A 23,180-nucleotide genomic window follows, 5' to 3' on the forward strand; every position below is an offset into this window, starting at 1 on the left:
TATTACATGTCAGTATCGCATTACAATGTATTATGACATATTATTGTTTAGAAAGAATAAATGTTCTGAGCAAGTTTCGTAAATTATTAAGGTCGTCTTCAGATATTGTTACTTTCAACTGCTGAAATTAGCATTGAAGAATGGAAAATTAAAGGTTAAAAATGACTTGCACGTTACCCATCTACATGTACCACAATTTAGATCATGCATGCGTTTAACGGTATGTACATGTGTTTAACATCCCATGCCTATAGCCAAAATATTAAATTCTCGATCATGAGAGCCAACTTGGCATTGGGTACGCACAGTTATTTGCGTCGCGCGTACTACACAAAGACCGGCACTTACGGCGCAAACACAGCTTTTGAGAATTGACCAATCACACGGTCGTTGCTAGGCAAGGTCAAGGTTTGGTCATGCAGGTCGCGCGATCGTGTTATTCTATGAAAAGTATGCTGACGCAGAAGGTACATCCTCTCATGATCGAGAATTTGTTATTTTGGCTATTAAATGTGGGCCTGTCCATGGCATGACTAGCCTGAGGTACTCACAGACACCTCCGTCACTACAATTTCCACTGAATTCTCCGCACGCGCAGGTCTGAGATGTCTACACAAAATACCACTTTTTCACATAAATACCACTTCCTAACTCATGTGAGGATAAGGCCCATGAAAGTCAATTCCGAGTTTATCGTCACTCTTTTTTCTCAGGTTGGTGTGGTGACTTTGTCAGTTTTCGTTCAACCGTTTAGTCATGAAAATATATGAATGAACCCCTAATTTACTGCCGTTTAGTCATGAAAATATATGAATGAACCCCTAATTCATTCAAATGCAATTCCCCATAGGGCCATGATGTTTCCGGCTAGTCCATGAAATGATGTTTTGGTCTACATGTACCGTAATAGAATCTGACTGTGCAATGATCATTGATTCGTATGATTCATAAACGCTGTTTACAATTTGTTCACTTTCAAGTACAAAGTGACAACGCACATGTAAGAGCACATTTACAGTGCGTAGTGCTGCGTCTCTGCTGCAGGTATGCCTTCACAAAGTCAACACAATGTAATAAAGGCCCGGCCGGTACTTTGTACTTCAGTAGACTGACTTATGCCCGTGTCCCGGATGTGAGATTGCCGGGTAGGGAAAATGTAGGAAAATCATGTTTTTTAATAATGTTTCTTATAATTTTTTGTTATTATTTTGATGAAATAAGAATCACAAAATGTTCTGGTATGTATGAACGGGGTTCATTCATATATTTTCATGTCGGCCGCAAGTGGCCCCATGGCATAAACGCCAACCGCTCAGTCATGAAAATATATGAATGAATGAACCCCTACTAATTCATTCAATTGCAATTCTCCATAGGATGATAGGGCCATGATGTTTCGGACTAGTCCACGAAATGATGTTTTGGTCTGATTAGAATTTGACTGAGCAAATGCATTGATTCGTATGATTCATGCAAATTCTGGGCTTGTTTAGTTTCTAATTATAGAATTAGGGTTAGGTGTGTTGATTAGGATTGGTGTTTTAATTAATGACCCTAAAATGAAGTAACGACAACATACGTGCACATGCATGCGTATAACACAACAGGCCTTCATAATATGCATAACTTAGTCCTTTGATGGAGCTTTCTTTTTACACTTCTGGACTTGTACATGTACATGATGTAAAAAAAAGTAAATCATGTAATGTAGGAGCTCAGCCTCAGCATGAGCAAAGCAGCTCAAAGCCTCAATTGGCCAGCATCAAAATCACAGGAATAAGAAAGAACAAGGTCAAGGAGCTCAGTAAATAACTCTCCTCAAACATGCAAATAGAGTAATAGGAGCAAGTCATGAAGTGGGCAATTCCATGTTACTCGCGTTACATTTTTGATCAAATCAGCACATTCAATGTCATAGAAATACAATTGAACAAGGAGTTGGTTTATTCATCTTCTCTCCACATGTACTTACTGACCCAATGTATCAAATCACATAAACTTTAATTTTGTAAATAACTAGATGAAACATTTATTAGCAAAAATGTGATTGTGACTCAAGCATTCTGAAAAATTACACCTTCAAAATTAGGCTTTTACTTGTTCAATATTTCTCCTCAAACAAAAAGCTGCAGACAAAAGTTTATACCACAAAGTAATTACCTTATATCTCAGCTGTATTACAGAAACAAACACCAAGTGTATTTGAGATTGGTATTTTTTTAATTGTCAACTTTAGCTAAATTGGTGCGTGACTCGCGTTCGTGACTCGCGTTACGCTCACTATTTTGATTACATGGTCCCACTTTGAAAGCTTTAAACACGCTCAATTTCATTTCCATTGTGGTCAGTTTTACTTCAGCACTATAAAAATACTGTAATTCAGCATTAAAAATGACCCTCTCCTCTGAGGTGGGGTGGTGGTGGGGTGGTGTGGGGTGGTGGTAATGGGGGCTAATGATGGAAATTTAAAAAAGTGGCAATTTGAATAAGAATACAATTTTCATATACATTTATTACATAAAATGCATTGAAAAACTGTATGGAAACATTCATATACACCAGGCACAAAAAGAAACTTGTCAGTTGTAGTCATCCTTGCTGTTCAACAACCTGATCATTTTGGATTATTCTGAAATATACATTTTGCTAATTGGACTTAGCTTTCTCACTTGACACCCTGTTCGTAAAAATTGAAAAAGAATTGACCACGACATGCGCCTCCAAACCCCAAAATTAAAAGTTGCAATTTCAACGATTTTCAATGGGATGCATCGTTGTGTTGTTCACAAGCACCACGGGTCGGTCAATAAAGCACACAGTGTAACAGGCACAATTGAATCGTTAAAACTGCAACTTTCTATTTGGGGGTTTGGAGGCACATATCTTGGTCAATTCTTGCTCGATTTTCATGAACAGGATGTCAAACAAGAAAGCAAAATCCAACTAACAAAATGTATATTTCAGAATAATGCAAAATTATCAAGTTGTTGAACAGCAAGGGTGACTATTACTGACGAGTTTCATTTTGTGCCTGGTGTATATGCAAAACTGATATAGACCATTTAAGGTTTGCAAAATGAGTTCCTAAAAATTTTCAATATGTGCAAAGAGGGGTAAGGATTTTTTGGCAGGCCGAGAAGAGGATCAAGCAATTTATGGCAGGCTGAGAGGGGAGGTCTGCTTATTGCAGAGCCCATATAGTACTAGTAGCAAAATATAAAAGGCTGCTGCTGATCAATGTGGAACACATTCCTCAGACTTGATTTATTCATCTTCTCTTAACATGTATCAAATCACGTAAACTTGTAATTTGTGAATAACTCTATGTAACGATGTAACATTTATATGCAAAAATGTGGTTGTGAGTTTTGTTACTAAAATTACCCCTTCCAAATTGAGCTTTTACTTTTTCACTATTTCTCCTCAAACAAGAAGCTGCACACAAATATTGATACCACTAGGTAATTACCTTTTACTGCAGCTATACTACAGAAGCAAACATTAAAGGGGGGTAACCCTATTGGTTTTGGATATGGATTGTCTTTAAAATTACATAATAATATCAAATATCGCCTCCTTTATGCTGCTTTGTGAAAAAACGAGAGCATTTTCAGCGTAAATGTAAATAAATAGCCAAATTTGCAATCCAATACCTTGGTATACGTGAATTGCATTCTGGGCAGGCAATGACGAATGCTGACATGCTGTACAATGCCCGGCCCGTATTGAACGGAAAATGTTGTTTTTTCGTAACAGTTACAGAAAAAAAGGAAACAAAATATATTTCCCCTTGCAATATATACATTTCAAATGAATATAAAAAAAGTTTGGGTAAAATGGAGAGGAAAAAATACCTTCCGAGACCGGGTTTTGAACCGGGTACCTCTCGGGTAAAAACAAACGCTAGTCAATTGAGCTATTTAGCACACCACGCTTGCTGTTTCCGCTTTCATAACCTATATACGGCGCACCGCTCCTCAGCAGTTAGTGTGGTTCGCTTTTTCACAGAATGTGTATGACGCGAAACCAAAGTAGCTGTTGCGGTGACTGATATTTCGCTCATAATTCCCTCCCAGAATTCCAAAGTATTTACCATTGTTTACAAACTGGTATACCTGTAAAAACCGCTGTGATTCATGATTTCTCCGAAATACATCGACTTGGAGCGTCAAATTTCAGGATAGTAATGAGAAAAATAGTATCTATTATGTGATACCAAAACCTCATCAACAATGAAAAAAATCGGGGATGATGCTGTCGATCGGGTTACGGACCTTTAAGTACATTTGAGTTTGGTATTTTTAAAATGGCCAACTTAGTGCGTGACTCGCGTTACGTTACGTGACTGTTACACTCACTATTCGATAACACAGCCCAATTTGAAAGCTCTAAACATGCTCTATTTGATTTATATTGTGGAATTCAACTTTAAACATGACCTTCTGTTCTGGGGTTAGGTGGAGACACTGGGAATTGTGGTAGTGGGTCTTTATAATGGGTGTTTATAATGGAAAGTCAAATTGTGAATTTGAATTCACAGATGGGGACAAAAACGGTTTCCAGTCCTGCAATTTGTGAAGTGATGTACAATAATTATGAGTCCTGGGAGGGTAAAATTGGGAGGAGAAGTTTTAGTGATTATTTATGGATTATTTTCTAGCCCTACTGTATAGAGAGCTGTATAATATGTGTGACTCGCGTTACAATATCGTGACTCGCGTTACATTGTGACTCGCGTTACCATTTTGAATAGTCTGTCTCTGGTGGTACAATTGTAGCAAACCAAAAACCTTATGAAATAATTAGATAGAGAAATATATTAGAATGAGAAAAATGAAAGGGAACATTTATAACCCTTTAGATTTTTTACTGCATTAAAAAGTTGTTCTTTTTGTGACTCGTGTTACATGCTTAACATTATACAACTTGCCGTGCCATCCTGACCATTACCAACACAGCTTCCTAATTTTTTATTTTTTATTTTGACAAATTATGTATCAAACAAAAATAAAAAAAAAAGAATTGTTTTTGTTCCATATATTAATGAGAAAAAAAATTAATTACTTTTGACTATCTGCTATTAACAAAATGTAGGAAAATACATTAAATCCTTCAAATCAATGAAAAAAAAATACTGCAGCTGATATTCATTTGAAATTTTCTTTTTTGTTAACTTTAAAGGGTGTATAATCAAAATATATCATCAATCATTGTCAATTGCAAAGTTCATATTTTTGAAAAAATGTCATTTTAACATGGAATTGCCCAAGTCGAGGAGCTCCGGAGTGATAAAATAAAGGTCTGAATCGTATACAATACGACCGGGTCCGGGTACATACGCCACACAGAATAGACCTACACAATTTAACAACCGGCGTCGAAAATTGCATTATTCTACACATATTTAAAGCACAGATGATTTCAAAAGCCTACTGATCAATTCTCTAAAGCCTTAAGAACGTAGTTGTTTACTTGCTTTTTTCAAAATAACGCCAAACGAAACAAATTACTTACTTGAAAATCTCTATGCTCGTTGTATCGAGCGAAAATTCCTGCCATCTTCCATGTACAACAACCATGGGTTTTTTGGTGTATGTGTGTGTTCGATTTATCGGTTTGTCTCGATCTCAGTGACGTATTTTTTATTATCGATTATGCTACTCCGTGTTTACGTGGTCTCCTTTTGCAGCACATAATAATTCAATGCTTCGAAAACTTTGTGTTCCAGCAAGCTAATTGATTGACCTTAGAATTGATAGATGGCGGTATTTCTCTTAGGGACTCTATACCAGGCCTGGTATAATACCACACATGAATGAAATACACATTGAAAGCATCCCTTTTTGAGAGAAGCAAAGTTGCACCCACCCTTTTTGTTTGAGAAAAACTGTTCTTCTTTTTGAATTTGAATTCTTACCCCGGCCCCGTAGGCCTACCCCTCAGAATCTTATTTTTGTTACCACCCATAGAACAATAATCAACAAAGCAGTATAGGCCTAGCACAAATTCCGGTATGGCCCCCGGGGGGGGGGGGCACTTCAATTCAAATGGATATAGGTGTAGGGCTGGCACTTTCGCACTAAGGGGCATTCGGTGAGAGCAAAATGTAAAAAATATGGGGTCATGGTCATTGAGTGAGAGCACGATTTTTGGCATTCGGTGAGAGCAAAATGTAAAAAATATGGGGTCATTGGGTGAGAACATCATCTTTTTTAAAAATTTAAAATGGAATCGTTGGGTGAGAGCCGAAACAGCGTTACCTCGAAAATCGAATTCCTAGTTCAGCCTTTGGGTGACAGATCAAAATGGAAAAATAGGGGGTCTTCGGGTGACAGAAATGTGTTCTTAAACATTCCCCACAAAGATTAGGTGTATTTGGGGACATACCGGTATGAATTTGTAAGCGCTCTCTTAGCAAAGTCATTGAATTTACAACCATGCTTTTATGACAAACTAGTAACTTTTCGCACAAGGTTTGCAATTTAAAGAGAATTGGTCATTGCTCATTGAAATGAAGCTATTGTAGGCATATATGGACAATATATAGGCCCCTATAGGCATAAGTGTGCTCTTTCATTTAGATCCGCCACTGCTCCAAACAGTGGTGTAGATTTCTTTTCGACTCGGAGGGTGTGGGGGTGTGGGGTGTGTCTTGAAGTATAGTGAATCCAGCACCTTTTGGAGAAAGAATAAGTTTATGGTGCAAAAGTGGAATAAATTCGCGAGAAGCGCGCAAAAATGTGCACTTTTGGGGCTAAATGGCCAAATATGAGGTTAATTTGGAAAACCCACATACAGGCGTCAACATTGGGGGATGATTGTATGGACCACCCCCCTCTGGCAAAATATTGGGGGAGATTCCCCCACCACCCCAATCCGGATCTACGCCTATGGCTCCAAAAACACACATCATTGTTAAAAATGTCTTCAAAAATAATATTATAAAAATACCCCTTGGGCAATGTTTTTGACTCCTTCAGAGGAAAAATTCACAATTGAAAGGGTCAAAATTTTTTTTGAAAATACCCTTCAGCAAAATGCTTAAAGAAACCCCTGGGGGGGGGGGGTACTCAAGTTTGGTTTTGGTAGGAACGTGCCGCTGAGATTTTGGAAGTAGACCCATAAATATACCAATTTTTCAAGAAATTTGGACCCATTGATATACCAAAAGTCAAAATTTTCAGCCAAATTTACCTAAAATTGTCTTAGTTTTTACAAATTTTCCAAAAATTTTGGGAAAATTTTGAAAATTTTGGCTAGATTAAGGAAAAAGTGGGGCTGTTTTCCGAAAAAATTGAGAAAATTTTGAAAAAAGGACCCATTAATATACCAAAATAGGCTTTGAAAAAGGGGTCATTGATATACCAGAAGGCTGAAAATGCTACCCATGTTTGCGGCACGTCCCCGTATGGTCATTTGTACTGAGTACCCCCCCCCCCCCGGGTATTACACTGCTCCATAGACAATACGAGCTAATACGTTGTAATTTCGAATTCAAATTTCGCGATATCTTTGCTAAACGAATTAATCTGCAAGAAATATTTTGTACATAAACATTATGTAGCCAGAGTATTCCAGTGATATAAAAATCTCAACTTTTTTTGAGAAAAGTGGGGATGAGGCTGTGGATCACGAAGTGCCCCTTTAAGAAAAATTGGTGTCTTTTAAACAATGCAGGTACAAGTCTGGTAAGGCTCACCGTAACTCACAGGTTATCAGTGCCTATGACTCTGTGCAAAATACTTTGGCCCATGTTGAAAGTAAGTGTTCTACAAATTGTAGGCCTACATTTATTTTGATTCCGAAATTGCGCTGCACCAGGTGAAATTACACCATAAGGCCGTATAAAATTAATGTTTTGGTTCTCGTCCCTCCCTCCTCAATTTCTGGGATTTGTCAGATTATTTTTTGATTTTTTAGATTTTTCAATTATTTTAGACTTTGGAATGATTTATGAATTTTTCATACATATAAATAAGTTTATTAGAGAACAAGGATCACTTCCAAGTCTTTTTGTGGTAGGCCTACTCTAGGGGTTTATCCTCAGAATCTCACATTTGAAAAAAAAAAAAAAAAAGTGCCTCATCGTTTCCTCAAGCACTGTTGGAAAAGACCGAAAACTACTGACAATGCTGATTTTTTTTTTTTACATTGAAAAAAACAAAAAAACAAAAAAAAACCACCTCCCTGCCTCATCAATTCATGAAAAACCTCTGGACGAGAACCAAAATATTAATTTTATATGGCCTAACTTTCAAAATGGGGTGTGAAAAAATTAACTCAAACACTGTAATTGCACCTGACCATTTTACCTGACCAATACATTAAAAAGAATATAAAATATCAGTACTGCAAATGACAGTAAGGGAGTGATCGTTATTTATGGCAGGGGGGGAATGGGTAAATTTAGGGGGAACACGAAATTTTTTGTGGTCTTGAGGGGGAACCTGAAATTTTAGTTGAACCAGGAGGGGGTTTGTTAAATTTTAAGTGGAGAAAATTGGGAAGACAAGGGGGAACGCGAAAATTTTGAGCGGACGCGAGGGGGGAACGCGAAATTTTTTGTCGATATTTTTGCCAAAACACCCATTCCCCCCCTGCCGTAAATAACGATCGGTCCCTAACCGCGAAAATTATTAATTTTGATATCAGAAGAATAGCTAAGAATAATCAGGGTATTCAGAATGCATGACGTCACTTCATTAATATTAATAGCTTGCTTTGGTATGGCTGCACACTGCTGCGCTTATACACACGGCAGCTCGAGTTCTTGTTGTCAGTATCAGTTCCAATAAGTACATGACATTTAATTGAAATTCGCATCGTTTTCAGCTAGTTTTGTGATCAGTTATGCTACAGGCGAACGCAGTGAAAGCTTAAAGGTAATTATAACCCATATTAATGGTAAATTAATCGTGATCAACTAGTGTAGAACCGATCAGATCGGGGCCGATTTTAAGCTTATCCATGAACTGATCTGATTCTGAGGAGCTAGTTATTCAGTAGTTCCAGTAACTGTAACTCGTCATACCTGTAGAGTGTAGATGTCATTATGTTTATGATAAAGACGGAAGTCTTGCTGGCAGGACTAGTTATTCAGTCCACTCCCAGAACAAAATATTCATTTACTGATAATATTAGCGAGTCCGGTGGAAAATGGAATTCAATATTTAAAACACCCAAATTTGGTATCAATGTAAAGATAATTAAAAAAGAAAGATAATGGTGCAACAATCAGCTCAAGCCTCAATACAATACATTAACATGAAACTTGAAAGTATGGAGGAGTTATGTCTATTATTAAGCCTTAGGCTTAGGCCTTGGTTTCAAGATCATGGCGTTTTTTTTGTTTGTTAACTTTCTGGCCATTTTGTGCAACATATTTTGTCGATTGAAGGAAAGAAAGAGGAAAGGAGGAAGAAAGGAAGAGGAAAGGAGGAAGGAAGAAAGAAAGAGGAAAGGAGGAAGGAAGGAAGATAGTAGAAAAAGGAAAGGAGGAAGAAAGGAAAGAGGAAGGAAGAAAGAAAGGAAAGGAGAAAGAAAGAAAGGAGGAAGAAAAAAGGAAAGGAGGGAAGGAAGAAAGAAAGGAAGGAAGAAAGGAGGAAGGATGCAAGAAAGAAAGAGTAACCCCTTTATATACTATATCTAGCTAAAATAATAGTTTCTCGATCATGAGAGCTCAATAGGAACGCAATGACAATCGCAGAATTCAGATCTGGCATCAGAAAATTCCTTTACTCAAAAAAGATCTATAGCGCCTCAAAATGCAACTTTGTCCATGATCCAGGACCAACTTCGCGGGGTCAGAACTCCAAGTAAAAATAATTTTACTGTCTAATTTTTTGCCAGTCAGAGCCCTTTGGTAGTACATTACTCTTATCCCATATTGAGCCTATTAGAATTTGTTCGAAAATTTCTAACTTTCGTATGAACAACCGATAGCTTGTGATACGAAAGTTAGAAGGTGGAAGAATTTGCGCTCATGTAACGTACCTTGTTTGGTACATGTACACGGTTGGCATACAGGTCCCAATATCATGCATATGAATTTAAAACTTCTTCCTCAAGTTAATTATTGTCTCAAAAATATGAGGATATTATTCTTGAAATATGTGACCCCTCGGCACAACTGAGCCCGGATGTCGCCAGTGCCACTATTGAGATATGCTCCATCAAACTTAACAATAAACAATAGGAAACAAAGGATTTATTGACTGTTTTATTGATTTTTCACTACTTAAATGTCAAGTACTATAGACATGATATACATCATTTTAAAGCTAATTTCAAGCAGAATATTTTGGTTGAATATCTCAAAAATGATGATTGGCGACTTCAGGGCTCAGTTGTGCCGAGGAGTCACATATTAGTGACACCATGTGCTATATTCCTTCATCAATTAATCATGACTTTACTCACGAAAAACATCATTTTGTGCCAATTTTTCTCGAGTGATCGCCAGACATCGCACAGTCCCCATTGTAAATAGGTGATCAACACGTGTAGTGCTGGGCTCACATGTTCAAGAACCGGAAGGGTATCACTATCAGTTTGCAATGACAAGTCAACCTTTGCAAATCAGGAGGTGGATTGATTTGCCCAGCACTGGATTTTCTCAAATCTTTAATCACCGACGCAGTTGGCAGTTGTCAAAACATCTTCGATCAAGCAAGGTTGCAGAATTAAACAGAGTCATAATATGGTCGGAATTTGTACTTCAGCGCCTGTGTTTCCGGTTAAAAGTAAGCAAACACTCCAGCTAAGATACATAAATATGTTAGCCAAGCTAAATTGAAGCCAAACTGGACAATCTAAAAAATTGTTTTGCTGCGTTTTAAAACTGAAGACGCTACGATGACTGACCGTGTTATACTAGCAATCTCTATCTTCTATCCACACATTAACTATCGTGTCGTAGTGGATAGTAGATAGATTTCTCGATCAAATTAGAATATTTTAGCTGAGATATTACAAACTCCAATTGTACATTTTTTGTAAATTTTGACCCCCCTGAAAACCAATGTCAGACATTTTGCCCCCTATCAACTTCCAGTATGTTGAAAATATGTACTTGGAGAACATTTCTGAGAGATAGTGGCTTGGGGTCTTGATGACTTTGCTTTAAAAACATCAGTTAGGTTTGCCTACTCACATATGAAGCGGTTTTGGAGATATGACATGTCACGTCATTGAATTAGTAGCGTTTTGGGACACTCATATTTTGACTTTGCAAAAAAGATATTATGCTGAAAAGTACTAACTGAGGTGACTTTTACCCAGAAAAACAGAAACTAGCCTCAGAAACATTGTATCTACTTAAGAAGTTATGGGTCTCTCAAAACCTTGTTTCGTTTTGTCAAAATTAAATTGTCAAAAACGAAACGAAAAGAGGTTTTGAGAGACCCATAACTTCTCCAGTAGATAAGATACAATGTTTCTGAGGCAAGATTCTGCTTCTCTAGGTAATACTTTTCAGCTTAATATCAGAATATGAGTGTCCCATGACTAATTCAACAATGCGACTCGAGAGAGCAAAAAGTGGGGGTCTGGGTCAAATTTTGACAAGCCATATCTCCAAAACCGCTTGGAGTTAATTATAAGTATTAATTTTTTCATGTGTTCGTTATGCTCATAGAGGTATGCTAGAAATGATTTTCAGCAAAATTTGAGGGGATGACCACTGACCAGCAAACCCATTTGTTGATATGGCATGGAATGACTAGTATGGAGTAGACAAACCTAACTGATGTTTTTAAAGCAAAGTCATCAAGACCCCAAGCCAAGTATCTCTCAGAAATGTTCTCCAAGAACATATTTTCAACATACCGAAGTTGATGGTGGGGCAAAATGTCTGACATTGGTTTTCAGGGGGGTCAAAATTTACAAACAATGTACAATTGGAGTTTTGCATGGGTAATATCTCAGCTAAAAGTATTCTAATACGCTCAATATGGGATAAGAGTAATGTACTACCAAAGGGCTCTGAAGTTGATGGTGGGGCAAAATGTCTGACATTGGTTTTCAGGAGGGTCAAAATGTACAAAAAATGTACAATTGGAGTTTTGCATGGTAATATCTCAGCTTAAAGTATTCTAAATACGCTCAATATGGGATAAGAGTAATGTCCTACCAAAGGGCTCTGACTGGCAAAAAAATGGACAATAAAATTATTTTTACTTTTGGAGTTCTGACCCCCCAAGTTGGTCCTGGATGGACGAAGTTGCATTTTGATGGCGCTATATCTTTTAAAGTAAAGGAGTTACAAGTTTTCTGATGCCAGATTTGAATTCTACCCAAAAAAGTACCCCAGGAAACATACTGTTCAAAGTTGTAGGGGGTTCCCTTTATACATTTATGGACCTCCAAACATCGTCTCTCGCATTGCGACACATTTTTTACGCTGACCCCCCTAAATGTCAAATTGATGCCACGGGAAAAACGAAATTTTCAGGATTTTACTTTCTCATCAATATCTACCACCACACAGAAAAAGAAAAGAAATTGAAGAGGTGCTGCGGTGCACATCCCTGGAGTTGACATGGATTGACTCATATGTTTATTTGTAGATGTGGATAATATTTTCTAAGGTTATCATCATCCAGAATTGCCTCGAATTAAGTTTGTGATTTTATTTGTTTATACAGTACGAAATCTCCTGTGAGCCATTACGGCGTGGTGTCTGTATTGTTGTGCTGTTGTATCATGACGCGTGTTGGTGCTGTCACCATAGTAACGCACGATTGAACAAATGTATCAATTAATTACAACAGCTTAATTAAGTTAATTAGTTAGGGGTAGAGCAGGAAGCGGAGGAGCCGAAGTTGGTGTTCATTAGTAAAATTTATGCACTTTGGTGCCTAGAAGAATTAAAATGCATTTGCATAGTGTTTCTTATTTTCTAACTGTAATTGCCTATAAAATGCCTAATATAGTTAATCTTTAATATAGTTAAACTTTAGTAATTAAGTATTTAGCAAGCTTAATTAATGCAGTGGAATGTGTATCATGCAATGCAATGGAATTCAGGAAGCAGCAATATAGGTTTTCATAGAGATCGGGGGGGGGGGGGGACCAAGATTGACTGAAGTTTGATGTCGTCATTGGTTTTACACGTAAACACGAAAATGTCTCAAATAATTCCAAAAGTGTATGCATGTTATTTAAAAGCACTATTTTATCAGTCTAAATCCGTTGAGGTTCGACAGTGAACCTCATTGTAAGTACTGTTTTTTGAATGTTTTGTATGAATAAATAACGCACGATATGTTTATGATATATACTAAAAAATTTCTCCCATCGTGTATCAATGTTTGCGTGGTCTAGCGGTAAGGTCTTCGCCTCCCACGCAGAGGGTCCCGAGATCGATTCCCACTCCCGACTATAATAAATTTTTTTTCTTTACATTCATTTTGAACCCAAAAATATTTATTTTCATGTGAAAATGTATACATTGCACTGAGAAATATATTTTAAGCATTTTTTTTCTGTAACAGGGCCAATAGAACTAAAAACGCACCTCGGCACGGGGCGTCCAACGTCCAGGCAGTGTTGCCGTCATATTGTCTGTTTTGTTTACGCTATTGGCTGTTGCCACATGAATAATGTCAGCCACCGCTGCGTCTGATAGAGATCTTTAACATTGTTTTATCTTTGAAATGTCTATAAATTAGATCTTCTCAATGGAGATTATTACAGTTAAAGGATTTAATCTGATTGATTTCTGGTTATTGTTAAACAGTTTGTTGATGTAGGCTTTAGAATTAAACATGTATATTCCTACATGTACCATTGTTACAAATTACTTAATGTATATTGATTTTTGGAACACCCTTTATGGGAATTAAATATTTAAATGTGATATTATAGCAATTCCTTAAACTATTTTGAATATATTTTCTAAATTTAAAGTGCGTTTGATTACAAATATTACAATTAATGGCACTTTTACATTAAATTAAGCAATTTAAATATGACTTTTTAACACCCTGTATAACACAATGGGCTTAACAAATATAGTGCAAACTATATATTTAATGAAAGGACTAATTGCGTACATTCCAAATATCAAGTTCATTTTCCAATTTAATATAGGCCTACTATGTAGAAATATTGGAGTGGTAAAGAAATGTTATTTTTTTGGTATTTTTCATTGGAATCACCCTGTATATTTTTTGGCACACCTTGTATATCCATTCAAACTTTACAGATTTGCAATCCTGACAATATGTGCTTTCTAAAAATGTATATCTTTACATAGTTTAGGTGAAAACTTTTTGAAATAATAATCAGAAATACAAAAAAGGAGTTGATTTTTTGACAAATTGCAAGATGTGACGCAATTGGGTCCCACCTCAAAAAAACATGACCACCTATAATTGAATACCGAATTAAAAAGACCAGTTTGCGTCTGACGTCAGAGCAAAGGCGCGACGTGAATGGTTGCTGACCTGCGCAGTAAACATTTTTGGTCTGGTTGACAGGACTTCATACGCAAATTAGTCTTCAATTATACCACACACACTTTGGGTAGCACTGCATTTCCTGTGCGTGCACAATTGATTGCGCTATCGTGTCATTCCACTAAACTTGCGACATTATGCAGTGCACGCAGTACATTCATACTCTCATGATCGAGAAACTATTATTTTAGCTACCGGTATAGTACACATACTAGGTTACATTACACAACCCATGGTGCTTCGGCACACCTAACAATTCAATTTTACAAAAATCTGTTTGAACTGCAATGCATCCTGGGAAGGCATTTGATACAATGACAGTAACCCCTACATACTACTACACTGAGCAATGGTTACATTATCGCATCCCATGGTGCCTCAGCACACTAAAACATCATAATGACAGAAGAGTTGGCCATATGCATCGCCAGCAATAACCCAGTGGCATGTACTATCACAATATGTAGGTGAGGAATTTTGCGGAATCTCCAATCATAACAAAACTTTGCAAGAATACGTAAAAAGTCCATATTTAGTGTGATTTCCTAGTATGATATGCCTTTAATTATTGCTTTTATGCAGTTACTGAGTACAACAGCTTGAGTGTACACAAACGGTATAAAAGGGCTTCACAGTGGCATCCACAATGTCGTGGCGTCTTCAGCTGGAGGATGGTCTGGCTGCGGACTTTGACACCAATCTGAGTGGATTAGGAACAGAGTTAGGCACAGGTGCATATAACATGAGGTAAGATTAAAATGTACAAGAGATTCTCTATATATATTATGTACAGTGGTGGCAGGGGAAAGGGGGGGAGAAGTGCCCCAAAGGCAACTCTTACCAAGCAGGCTAGCTTGGTCTACCATGCAAAAATTGGATCATAATTGCAGTGTGCAGCTCCTTTCTGGCTTGTTTTCACACTTTTTACTTCACAATGTATGAGCCAACAACAACAAAAATTTGTCTCGGGGGGGGGGGGGGGAAGGAAAAACCCTGAAACTGGTATATAATTTTTTGTATTGCAAGGTTTAATGTGAGTAATTCATAACCTTAGCGTATATATGTGTGTCCCAATCAAATTGATTTTTAGATGACATACACACACAGGCACAGAGGTTGATATCCATCAATGACTTGCCCGTGTGACATAGCAAAGGCTTCTGTGTGTGCCCCTCCTAGGCGCAGGAACAGTCCACAAACCTGCAGCTACCCCATTTGCACATAGCATAATTTCGTCCTGCTGTAATTGGTTATTAGCAGTAAATCCATTTTATTAACCTGTTCAATTATTTTTACGGGGGAAATCAAGTTGTGATTAAAATAGTTTATTTTGACCAATTTGTAGAGAATAAGATCATGTTATTTAGGAAGTGACAGGTATGAATTCAGTTAATAACTTCCGTCAGTTATGTCGGGCATTATGAAAAAAGGAAATTTTTTGCTTTGTACCTCAGAAAATCTCTCTGGGCTTTTCCTCGGTTCCAAATTCTGTGAGGCCTGCCTTTGTGCTCAGTGGCATTGTGGGAAGTTTTTGCGAGTTATTATTATTTTGTGTATACCATTTTTAAAAGGCAGCAAGTCAAGAATGACTCAAAGTGGCTTAATGTATTCTCTCACAGTTTTATACTCTTTTCCTCTTCTAACTCTCGTTTTCACTGTCTCTCTCATTTTCTCTATTTATTTTTTCAGTGAGGTGCTGGCACTCCCAATCTTTAAACAAGAGCGTTTGGAAGAAGGGTAAGGTATAAGACATTGTTTGATATAACTTTGAGAAAAGTTTTTCTATTTTTACTCTACCCCACTGGAAATCCACTCAAAAATTGGAAGTGGGAATAGAATAAAAATGGTTATATTTAGATTTGATAGTTAAACCTCTAATCAGGATGTTACTGGCAGTAATTGAATGTTTTTGCAAGTACATGTACATATGGTTTTACCTGTTGAAATGATGCCACATCATTATAGTGTGTGGTCCAGTCAGTGTTAATTCTCTCTGGAAATTTGGTACACCAAAAGAAGCATTTTTTTTCCAAATTTGGCTCAATTTTGGTTCAAGAATTCTTCAAATTGACCCATTGTAATACAGAATTGCAAATTCATGTAATCCTAAAAGTTTGTACCTGCACCCGTCAAGGAGGCAGTGCTGACTGCACATCAAATTTAACTATCCATCTCTCAACAAAGACAGGGGCAGTTACAAACTTCCTGTGATCAAGTCTACATGTAAGTGTGCAAGAGATAAATGTGGCTTGACATGTGGTGTGCATGACAACCATCTAGCAATAACACTCCTCATTCACCATCTGCCTATACTATACCTCATCATATGTAAGCATTATTATTGGAGAACAACCATAATATTTGACAACAGCCTCAGGTACTTTATGCAATATGGCATAAGAATGACCTACAATCATCGAAATAAGGCTTGGAACGCTTGGGTGTAAATAACGGAAAACTCTCACCCCTCTCCCCGTTCAATGTTGAGAAATGCCAATGTCTTCAGCGGTTTCCCAATGTGTTCTAACATTGATTGATGGGGAGAGAGGAAGGGTAAATCATTATTTTAGATGTCATGCTTGTTCGTAGGCAAAATATACATCATTTCCATGATCATATGAAATTCTGCACGAATTTCGACAGAGTGTACCAAGCGTTCCCAAGGACTTATTTCAAGATTGTAGATGCATTTCTCTATATATGGTTCCTATTCAAATAAAAGCAATGTGGTAATTTGTGAATATTATTGTGATGTACTCTCACGTTGAAATGTCTTTCCGCAGTAACAATTGTTGAATTTTCAGTAAATAATACTTTTCCTCACTGGGAGGATGGCAATTTATTTCTCGCATTTACGGCCCTAGCTACTATGGGCTATTTGCTGGGAGGAGATAAGTTTAAGTGACCGCTGGGTTCGAATTTCAACCAGCCTAATCATGAAGCTCCCGTGGCCAAGTGGTTAAGGCATAGGTTTCGTAAACCTGAGGTCCTGGGTTAGATTCCCAGGCGCCGGCAGGATCACTTTTTCTCCTTGTCTCCTTTATTATTTGCGACGGCGAACCTGGTGAAAAATAATGTTTATTTAAATAATACTAACTTGAAACCTATTTATTTACTTCAATATCATCTATAATACCTTTCATCAGATTTAATCAACTTTTCAACATCAAAACATTGCTGGAAAATAACGAAACAAACTTTCCTATGATCTCATGAAAAACCTGTACAAAATCCCCATATGAAAAGTGGCGGCGCTGTGCTTAATTAGCTAATTATGACGTCAGTCCTTGGCGACCACCATAACAACAAATGGCGCCGGGTATTTGAACTCTTTTTTAAAACATGTGATGCATAACAAATGATCATGGTTATGAATTGTGACACTAGAGGAATAAAGGTATCCCCCGATTACAACGGATTAGTAATTGTTATGCGATTATGTTATTTGCCACGATCCAAAAGAGATAACTTCCATACAGTTAATATCATGCAGCCTCACTACAGGGATTTCCTATCTAGCAGCGCATTATAGTTTAATTTTGACTTCCAAAATTGTTCAGTTTTAACATCAGATCAGGCTCAAAATGCCAAAAATTACCAATCACCAGAAGGGAATGATAGAAGCATATCACAGTGAAGGAAAATCTAACCGTGAAATTGCAAGATTATTGAATATTGACGAGGGATCTGTTCGATATAATTTGAGAAAAAAGGAGATTCATGGCTCAATGGACAATCGCCCAAAATCTGGACGGCAAAAAAAAAAACCACCACGATAATAACAACAGAACCCAAATAGCGTTTTTTAGTATCAAACATTGTTGATGATGACCAGCAGTGTAGTTGGGATAACTGCAAGACGATCATGATAACCTTTTGATAGCAACAGGGTATTGACGTCATAATGGGCCTCATTAAACAGCGCCGCCACTTTTTTCAATGGAATTTACCAAAAAATAAGGATATGTTTTCTTTCTTTATTTTTGTAATAAATGATGGTTCCAGGTTTCTGCAATTATGACTATTATTGATTAGGGTTTATATTTTAGTGACAGTTAGGTTTGATACGTTTTCCATTTGTAGTATCATTACAATTTAACATTTTCTGCGGTTATAGAGGGTGCAGAAAGACATTTCAACGGGGGAGTATGTATCATGATCTACTATTTATGATATCACTATCATGCATTCCATCATTTATATGCATGTGCTGGTGGTTTTATCCAGGGATCGTGTATGAAGGGACTGGAAACAACTTCACTCATTGTACTATGCATCATGCTAGTTGCTGGTTTACAAATTATCCTCAGTTGAGCAAGCACTCATAATACGTTAATCGAGAGACCCTGGTATGAATCCCAGCAGATTTAAAAGACACAATGCGAAAGGAACCTACATGTTTCCCTTTAATGAGAGACTCAATGCCAAACCATCAAAGAATGTCTGATGGTCTATCTTCCATGGAACATTCAGTTTATAATAGGCAGGACTCATAACATTGTGGATGGGTAGAATGGCTTACATACAGCTGGGTGGAGCACCTGTGCAAACTGCCCTTGTGTGACGTACACATTTGGTCAATTTACATGGGTGTTAGTCAGGACTCTATTGATGCGCACAGTAACAAAAATGAATAATTGATATTGGGTGGCTTGTGTGATAGGGCTATTCCAGATTAAATTCATATATCCCCTAAGACATGCCTTCCCAAAATATACAAGTTATTTTCATTATGCTTGTCTTTGCACTTTAGGAGATATATGGTGAAAATAAAGTCAAACAATATTCCTGCTAGTGCTAATCACAATCTTTTCACCCAGTTCTTTTTACCCCTTGTTACCTCAAATTGCATATGATCCCAAGTATTATTTGTGCATCACTTTTAAACTTGCTTCATAACATTTCTATTTATCTCAATATACTCTTCATAACATTTGCTTTCATGTCACAGATCAACCCTTAGCTTTCAATGTCTGTTGAATGCTGTCGCGAGTGCAGATAGTAAGGCGTCAACAAGTACCAATGAAGCTTCTGTGTCTTCTGATACTAGTTTTCAGTGCATATTGAATGCTGCCACATCACCTGCTACTAAGGTAGATGAGGAAACACTCACATATCTCAATCAGGGACAGTCATATGAACTGAGACTCAAGAAGATGGGAGAACAGCCAGAGTTTAATGGCAAACTATTTAAGGTAGGCATGTCTCAATTGCATTGATATAAACTTCTTACCTTGTTTGTTTATTTGCTTAGAGCCAAATTTGATCCTCATATTGTAGGAAAAATGATTTGTATAGAAACCCCAATGATTAGAATGCTTGTGCAGGTGCTAGAGTGTGAGTGTCTGTGTACCCAGTAAATAGTGTCAGCCGTTGATAGATGCATTTCATATTGGCCAAGATATGATATTGAATTTTAAATCAGTATTTGAGTTTGAATTATTTTTCCTTATAATTTTGACCTCTAATTCATATTAATTAATACTAATAGCATGACTTGTTTTTTTGCTTATTTTTTGTTTGTCTCAGAGTGTGGTGCGTGTAACATTCAAAGATAAACGACTCCAGTATGCAGAACAAGAGCAACTAGAAGAGTGGCGGACAGCGCGACCTGGGGAGCGTCTGATCAAGATTGATGTACCATTATCTTACAACCTTGTAGAATACCATATGAATCCACACACACTTAACACAGTAGAGTTTCTCTGGGATCCAAAACAGGTTGTTGGATGTTTTATTCAGGTCAGTTTAAAATAAGGCAGATTTGTTTATACCAATTTGTGTTGTACTGTATTGTACTTTACTTGAAGTGCAAATAAAACTAGCTATACCTCATGTCACTTCTAATTTGGTAGTGACATCAAAATGAGAAATATCCAAGCAGAAAGTAACATGATTACCTAGAAGTAAGAGTAATACTATGATGTATGCAATCATATGAGATGGTATCTGATTGGTTGTATAAGACATGAAGTAAAACATGATTTGTTGTTGGTAGACATGATTTATCTGTAATCTAGAATCTAAAATATTGAGATACATCCATAGTTTGTGTAGACACATGTGTAATAGGCTTAAATAGCATAGTAAACTGAGACATTTACCTTGATTGATTGATTGCTTGCATTTTGTTGTGTTTGCTAGGTTCATTGCATCAGCACAGAGTTCACAGCCAAGAAACACGGTGGGGAGAAAGGTGTAGTATTCAGAATTACTGTGGACACATACCTTCATGATGATGACTGTGATCAGCATATGCATTCTGCTGCTTGCCAAGTTAAAGTGTTCAAGGTAAACAAAGGATGATATATTATTGTTCCAAGTTTGAAATGACTGAGATGATTGAGAGGAGGGGCTATAGCCTTATTGTAATACTGTAAAACATGACATTGGAAATTTCAGGAATTTTGTGTGTGCAGTTAATTCACAAAATTGTCATGCACACAATTTTTTCTTCTTCATATAGACCTTTATGGAAATGTACAAATCTGCGAAAATTTGATTTTGTAGAAAATGGGTTCTCCCAAAATGCAAAGTTTTAATGCTGCAAAAATATTATGCTTTACATTTAGTATAGTTTGTGTATTTGTTTTCAGAAGTATGCATTATATGGGGGAGGGGTATATTGCTGTTTTACAATCATGTGTTGTAGGTTTTCAAAGAGAAGTATTCTAATATGTAATGTATTACATGGGCTATTGATGACAATAGATTCACTTATGACACACCCTCTTGTCTAGTTGCAAGTGAGTCAAGCAGAAACCATGCACGAACATAAAGTGTTTAATTGCATTGATCACTTCCCAATAACTTGATTTATTTAATTTTAATCATGAATCCTTGGACATATGGGATATTATACAAATGTTTACTGCTCATGAGGGATCTGGTGCAATCTATTGGTCCCCCGAGGTGAACTGGAGACCAACTGAAGGCCAACTATTTTCCCGAGACTGCCAGTTGTTTTATATCCTTCATTAATATATTCTTTGTTCATTTATTGGTTGGTTAAAATATTAGAAACGCAAGGCCTTTATCATAGGCCTAGGCATAAATGTAGGCTAGGCCTAGTCAAGGCTAGGCTGGTCTTGCTTTGTTGTGTTTGAATGCACGTAGGTCTACTCAAAGCACACCATAGTTGAGTGGCTAAAACTTACCGTGCAAATGTTGTAACCTTTACAATACCGCCGTGAAACGAGTAACCATGTTCTCTGTTATTTCACCGTCAATATTAAGATTCTGATCCTGATGTAACTCAGATCAGTGAACTCAGATTATGCCATGAAACCGCCGTATTTTAGCTGCACTTCTGTGCTGCTTGTGTGCTTCACAAACATGACTTGCTAAACGTTAATACCCCGGAACCGGTACTGATATCCCGTGTATGTAGCGAGTTGCACCGACCACTAGGAACTGTGACGCGGCTATGAGGTGAGGTCATACGCGCTCAGAGGGAGATGGTAAAACTATTTCCCGGGGAGACAGTACTTTTTCCTGGGGAGATAGTACTTTGAATAGTACCCCGTTCCCTCATCGATCGGCTTTTTGACTTTGCAAAATAGCAAAACTATTTTTGGTCACATGATACTCGTTTAACCAATTAATGAAGGAGAATATATTAATGAAGCATATAATCTGTGATAACACTCCAATGACAAAAACAGTATGGTATACAAATATTAACTGCTATGAGGGGCATGGTTAAAATTATAGGCCCAAGGTGATCTCAAACCATGCTATGACCCGAGGCGCAGCATAGCATGGTTTTGAGATCACCGCGGCCTATAATTTTAACCATGACCCGAATAAACAGTCAATATTTGTTTTATATACCTCATTAATATAGATTTTTGTCATCTGATTGGTTAAAAGGCCTATCTTATTGTTCATAGGCCATGCACAAATTTACCAAGAAAGTTTTTTGTTACGAACCGATCGCGTCACCGCAACTGGCAGGCAGCGCGTCGGTGCCGTGTGCGTAAAGCGAACACGCCATCGCGGGCGTAGAGTTTGATCGGGACACACACGGATGAAGTGAAAATGACTATTCCCGGGGAATAGTCTTTTTTAAAAGACTATTGCCCGGGGAATAGTTCAGTTTTTACGTCATTCTTAAAAAGGAGGGCATAGCTAATTCAATGACTGCACTTTTAACCAATCAGATGACAGGAATCTATATATGAGGTATATAATATTAATTATGGAGTCTCAGAGATTGTATAAAATGATTTATTTACTGCTTAACTTTTCCATTAGTCCACTTTGTGAACGATAGAAAAAGTGATGTCTTTCAATTACAATAAAATATCTAACTGGACCTGTAACACCTCTAAAATCACATGATCACATGTGGAACTGATGGTTTTGTGTTGAAATGCCAAATTTGTTTCATTATCCCTTACCAAAGTGAACAGCTAATAAAGCCTTCACTAGGCTTTTACTCAGCAGTTGTAAGTTTGAACAGCTAGTAGATGCTTGGAACAGCTATAATTTAGCCTTCACACTTTTAACAGCTATAATTATAGCCTTCACATTTTTGAACAGAAATTAGCCTTCACATTTTTGAACAGCTAGTTTAGCTATCTAGCTGCGATTTTTGAACTTGGCTTATAGCTGTTAGCCAGTTATAGCCTTCACATCCTCAGTGGTTGACCCAAGGGTCAAATAGGTGCATGATGGGAATATATTTCCAGGTGCCATTTTGAACTGGTGTGGATGAAT

At 37.2% G+C, this 23,180-nt stretch overlaps 2 protein-coding genes across 3 annotated transcripts in view; one reads left to right on the forward strand and one right to left on the reverse strand.

Moving 5' to 3' along the window:
• The window catches only part of LOC140146373 (uncharacterized), a 179,521-nt gene extending 173,896 nt beyond the window's left edge, over positions 1 to 5,625 (reverse strand). Inside the window, exon 1 of the mRNA XM_072168203.1 lies at positions 5,515 to 5,625. Coding sequence (XP_072024304.1) covers positions 5,515 to 5,559 — 45 coding nt within the window. The 5' untranslated portion in view covers positions 5,560 to 5,625. The remainder of the gene's footprint in view (positions 1 to 5,514) is intronic.
• A 3,111-nt stretch (positions 5,626 to 8,736) lies between these two features.
• The window catches only part of LOC140146433 (transcription factor CP2-like), a 43,915-nt gene continuing 29,471 nt past the window's right edge, over positions 8,737 to 23,180 (forward strand). For both annotated transcript variants that reach the window (XM_072168285.1, XM_072168293.1), the window contains exons 1-6: positions 8,737 to 8,882; positions 15,042 to 15,206; positions 16,149 to 16,196; positions 19,411 to 19,654; positions 19,989 to 20,201; positions 20,604 to 20,750. In XM_072168285.1, the coding sequence (XP_072024386.1) occupies positions 15,106 to 15,206; positions 16,149 to 16,196; positions 19,411 to 19,654; positions 19,989 to 20,201; positions 20,604 to 20,750 (753 nt within the window). In that variant the 5' untranslated portion in view covers positions 8,737 to 8,882; positions 15,042 to 15,105. The remainder of the gene's footprint in view (positions 8,883 to 15,041; positions 15,207 to 16,148; positions 16,197 to 19,410; positions 19,655 to 19,988; positions 20,202 to 20,603; positions 20,751 to 23,180) is intronic.

The sequence above is a fragment of the Amphiura filiformis genome, chromosome 1 (assembly GCF_039555335.1).
Source record: "Amphiura filiformis chromosome 1, Afil_fr2py, whole genome shotgun sequence".
NCBI classification, from domain to species: domain Eukaryota; kingdom Metazoa; phylum Echinodermata; class Ophiuroidea; order Amphilepidida; family Amphiuridae; genus Amphiura; species Amphiura filiformis.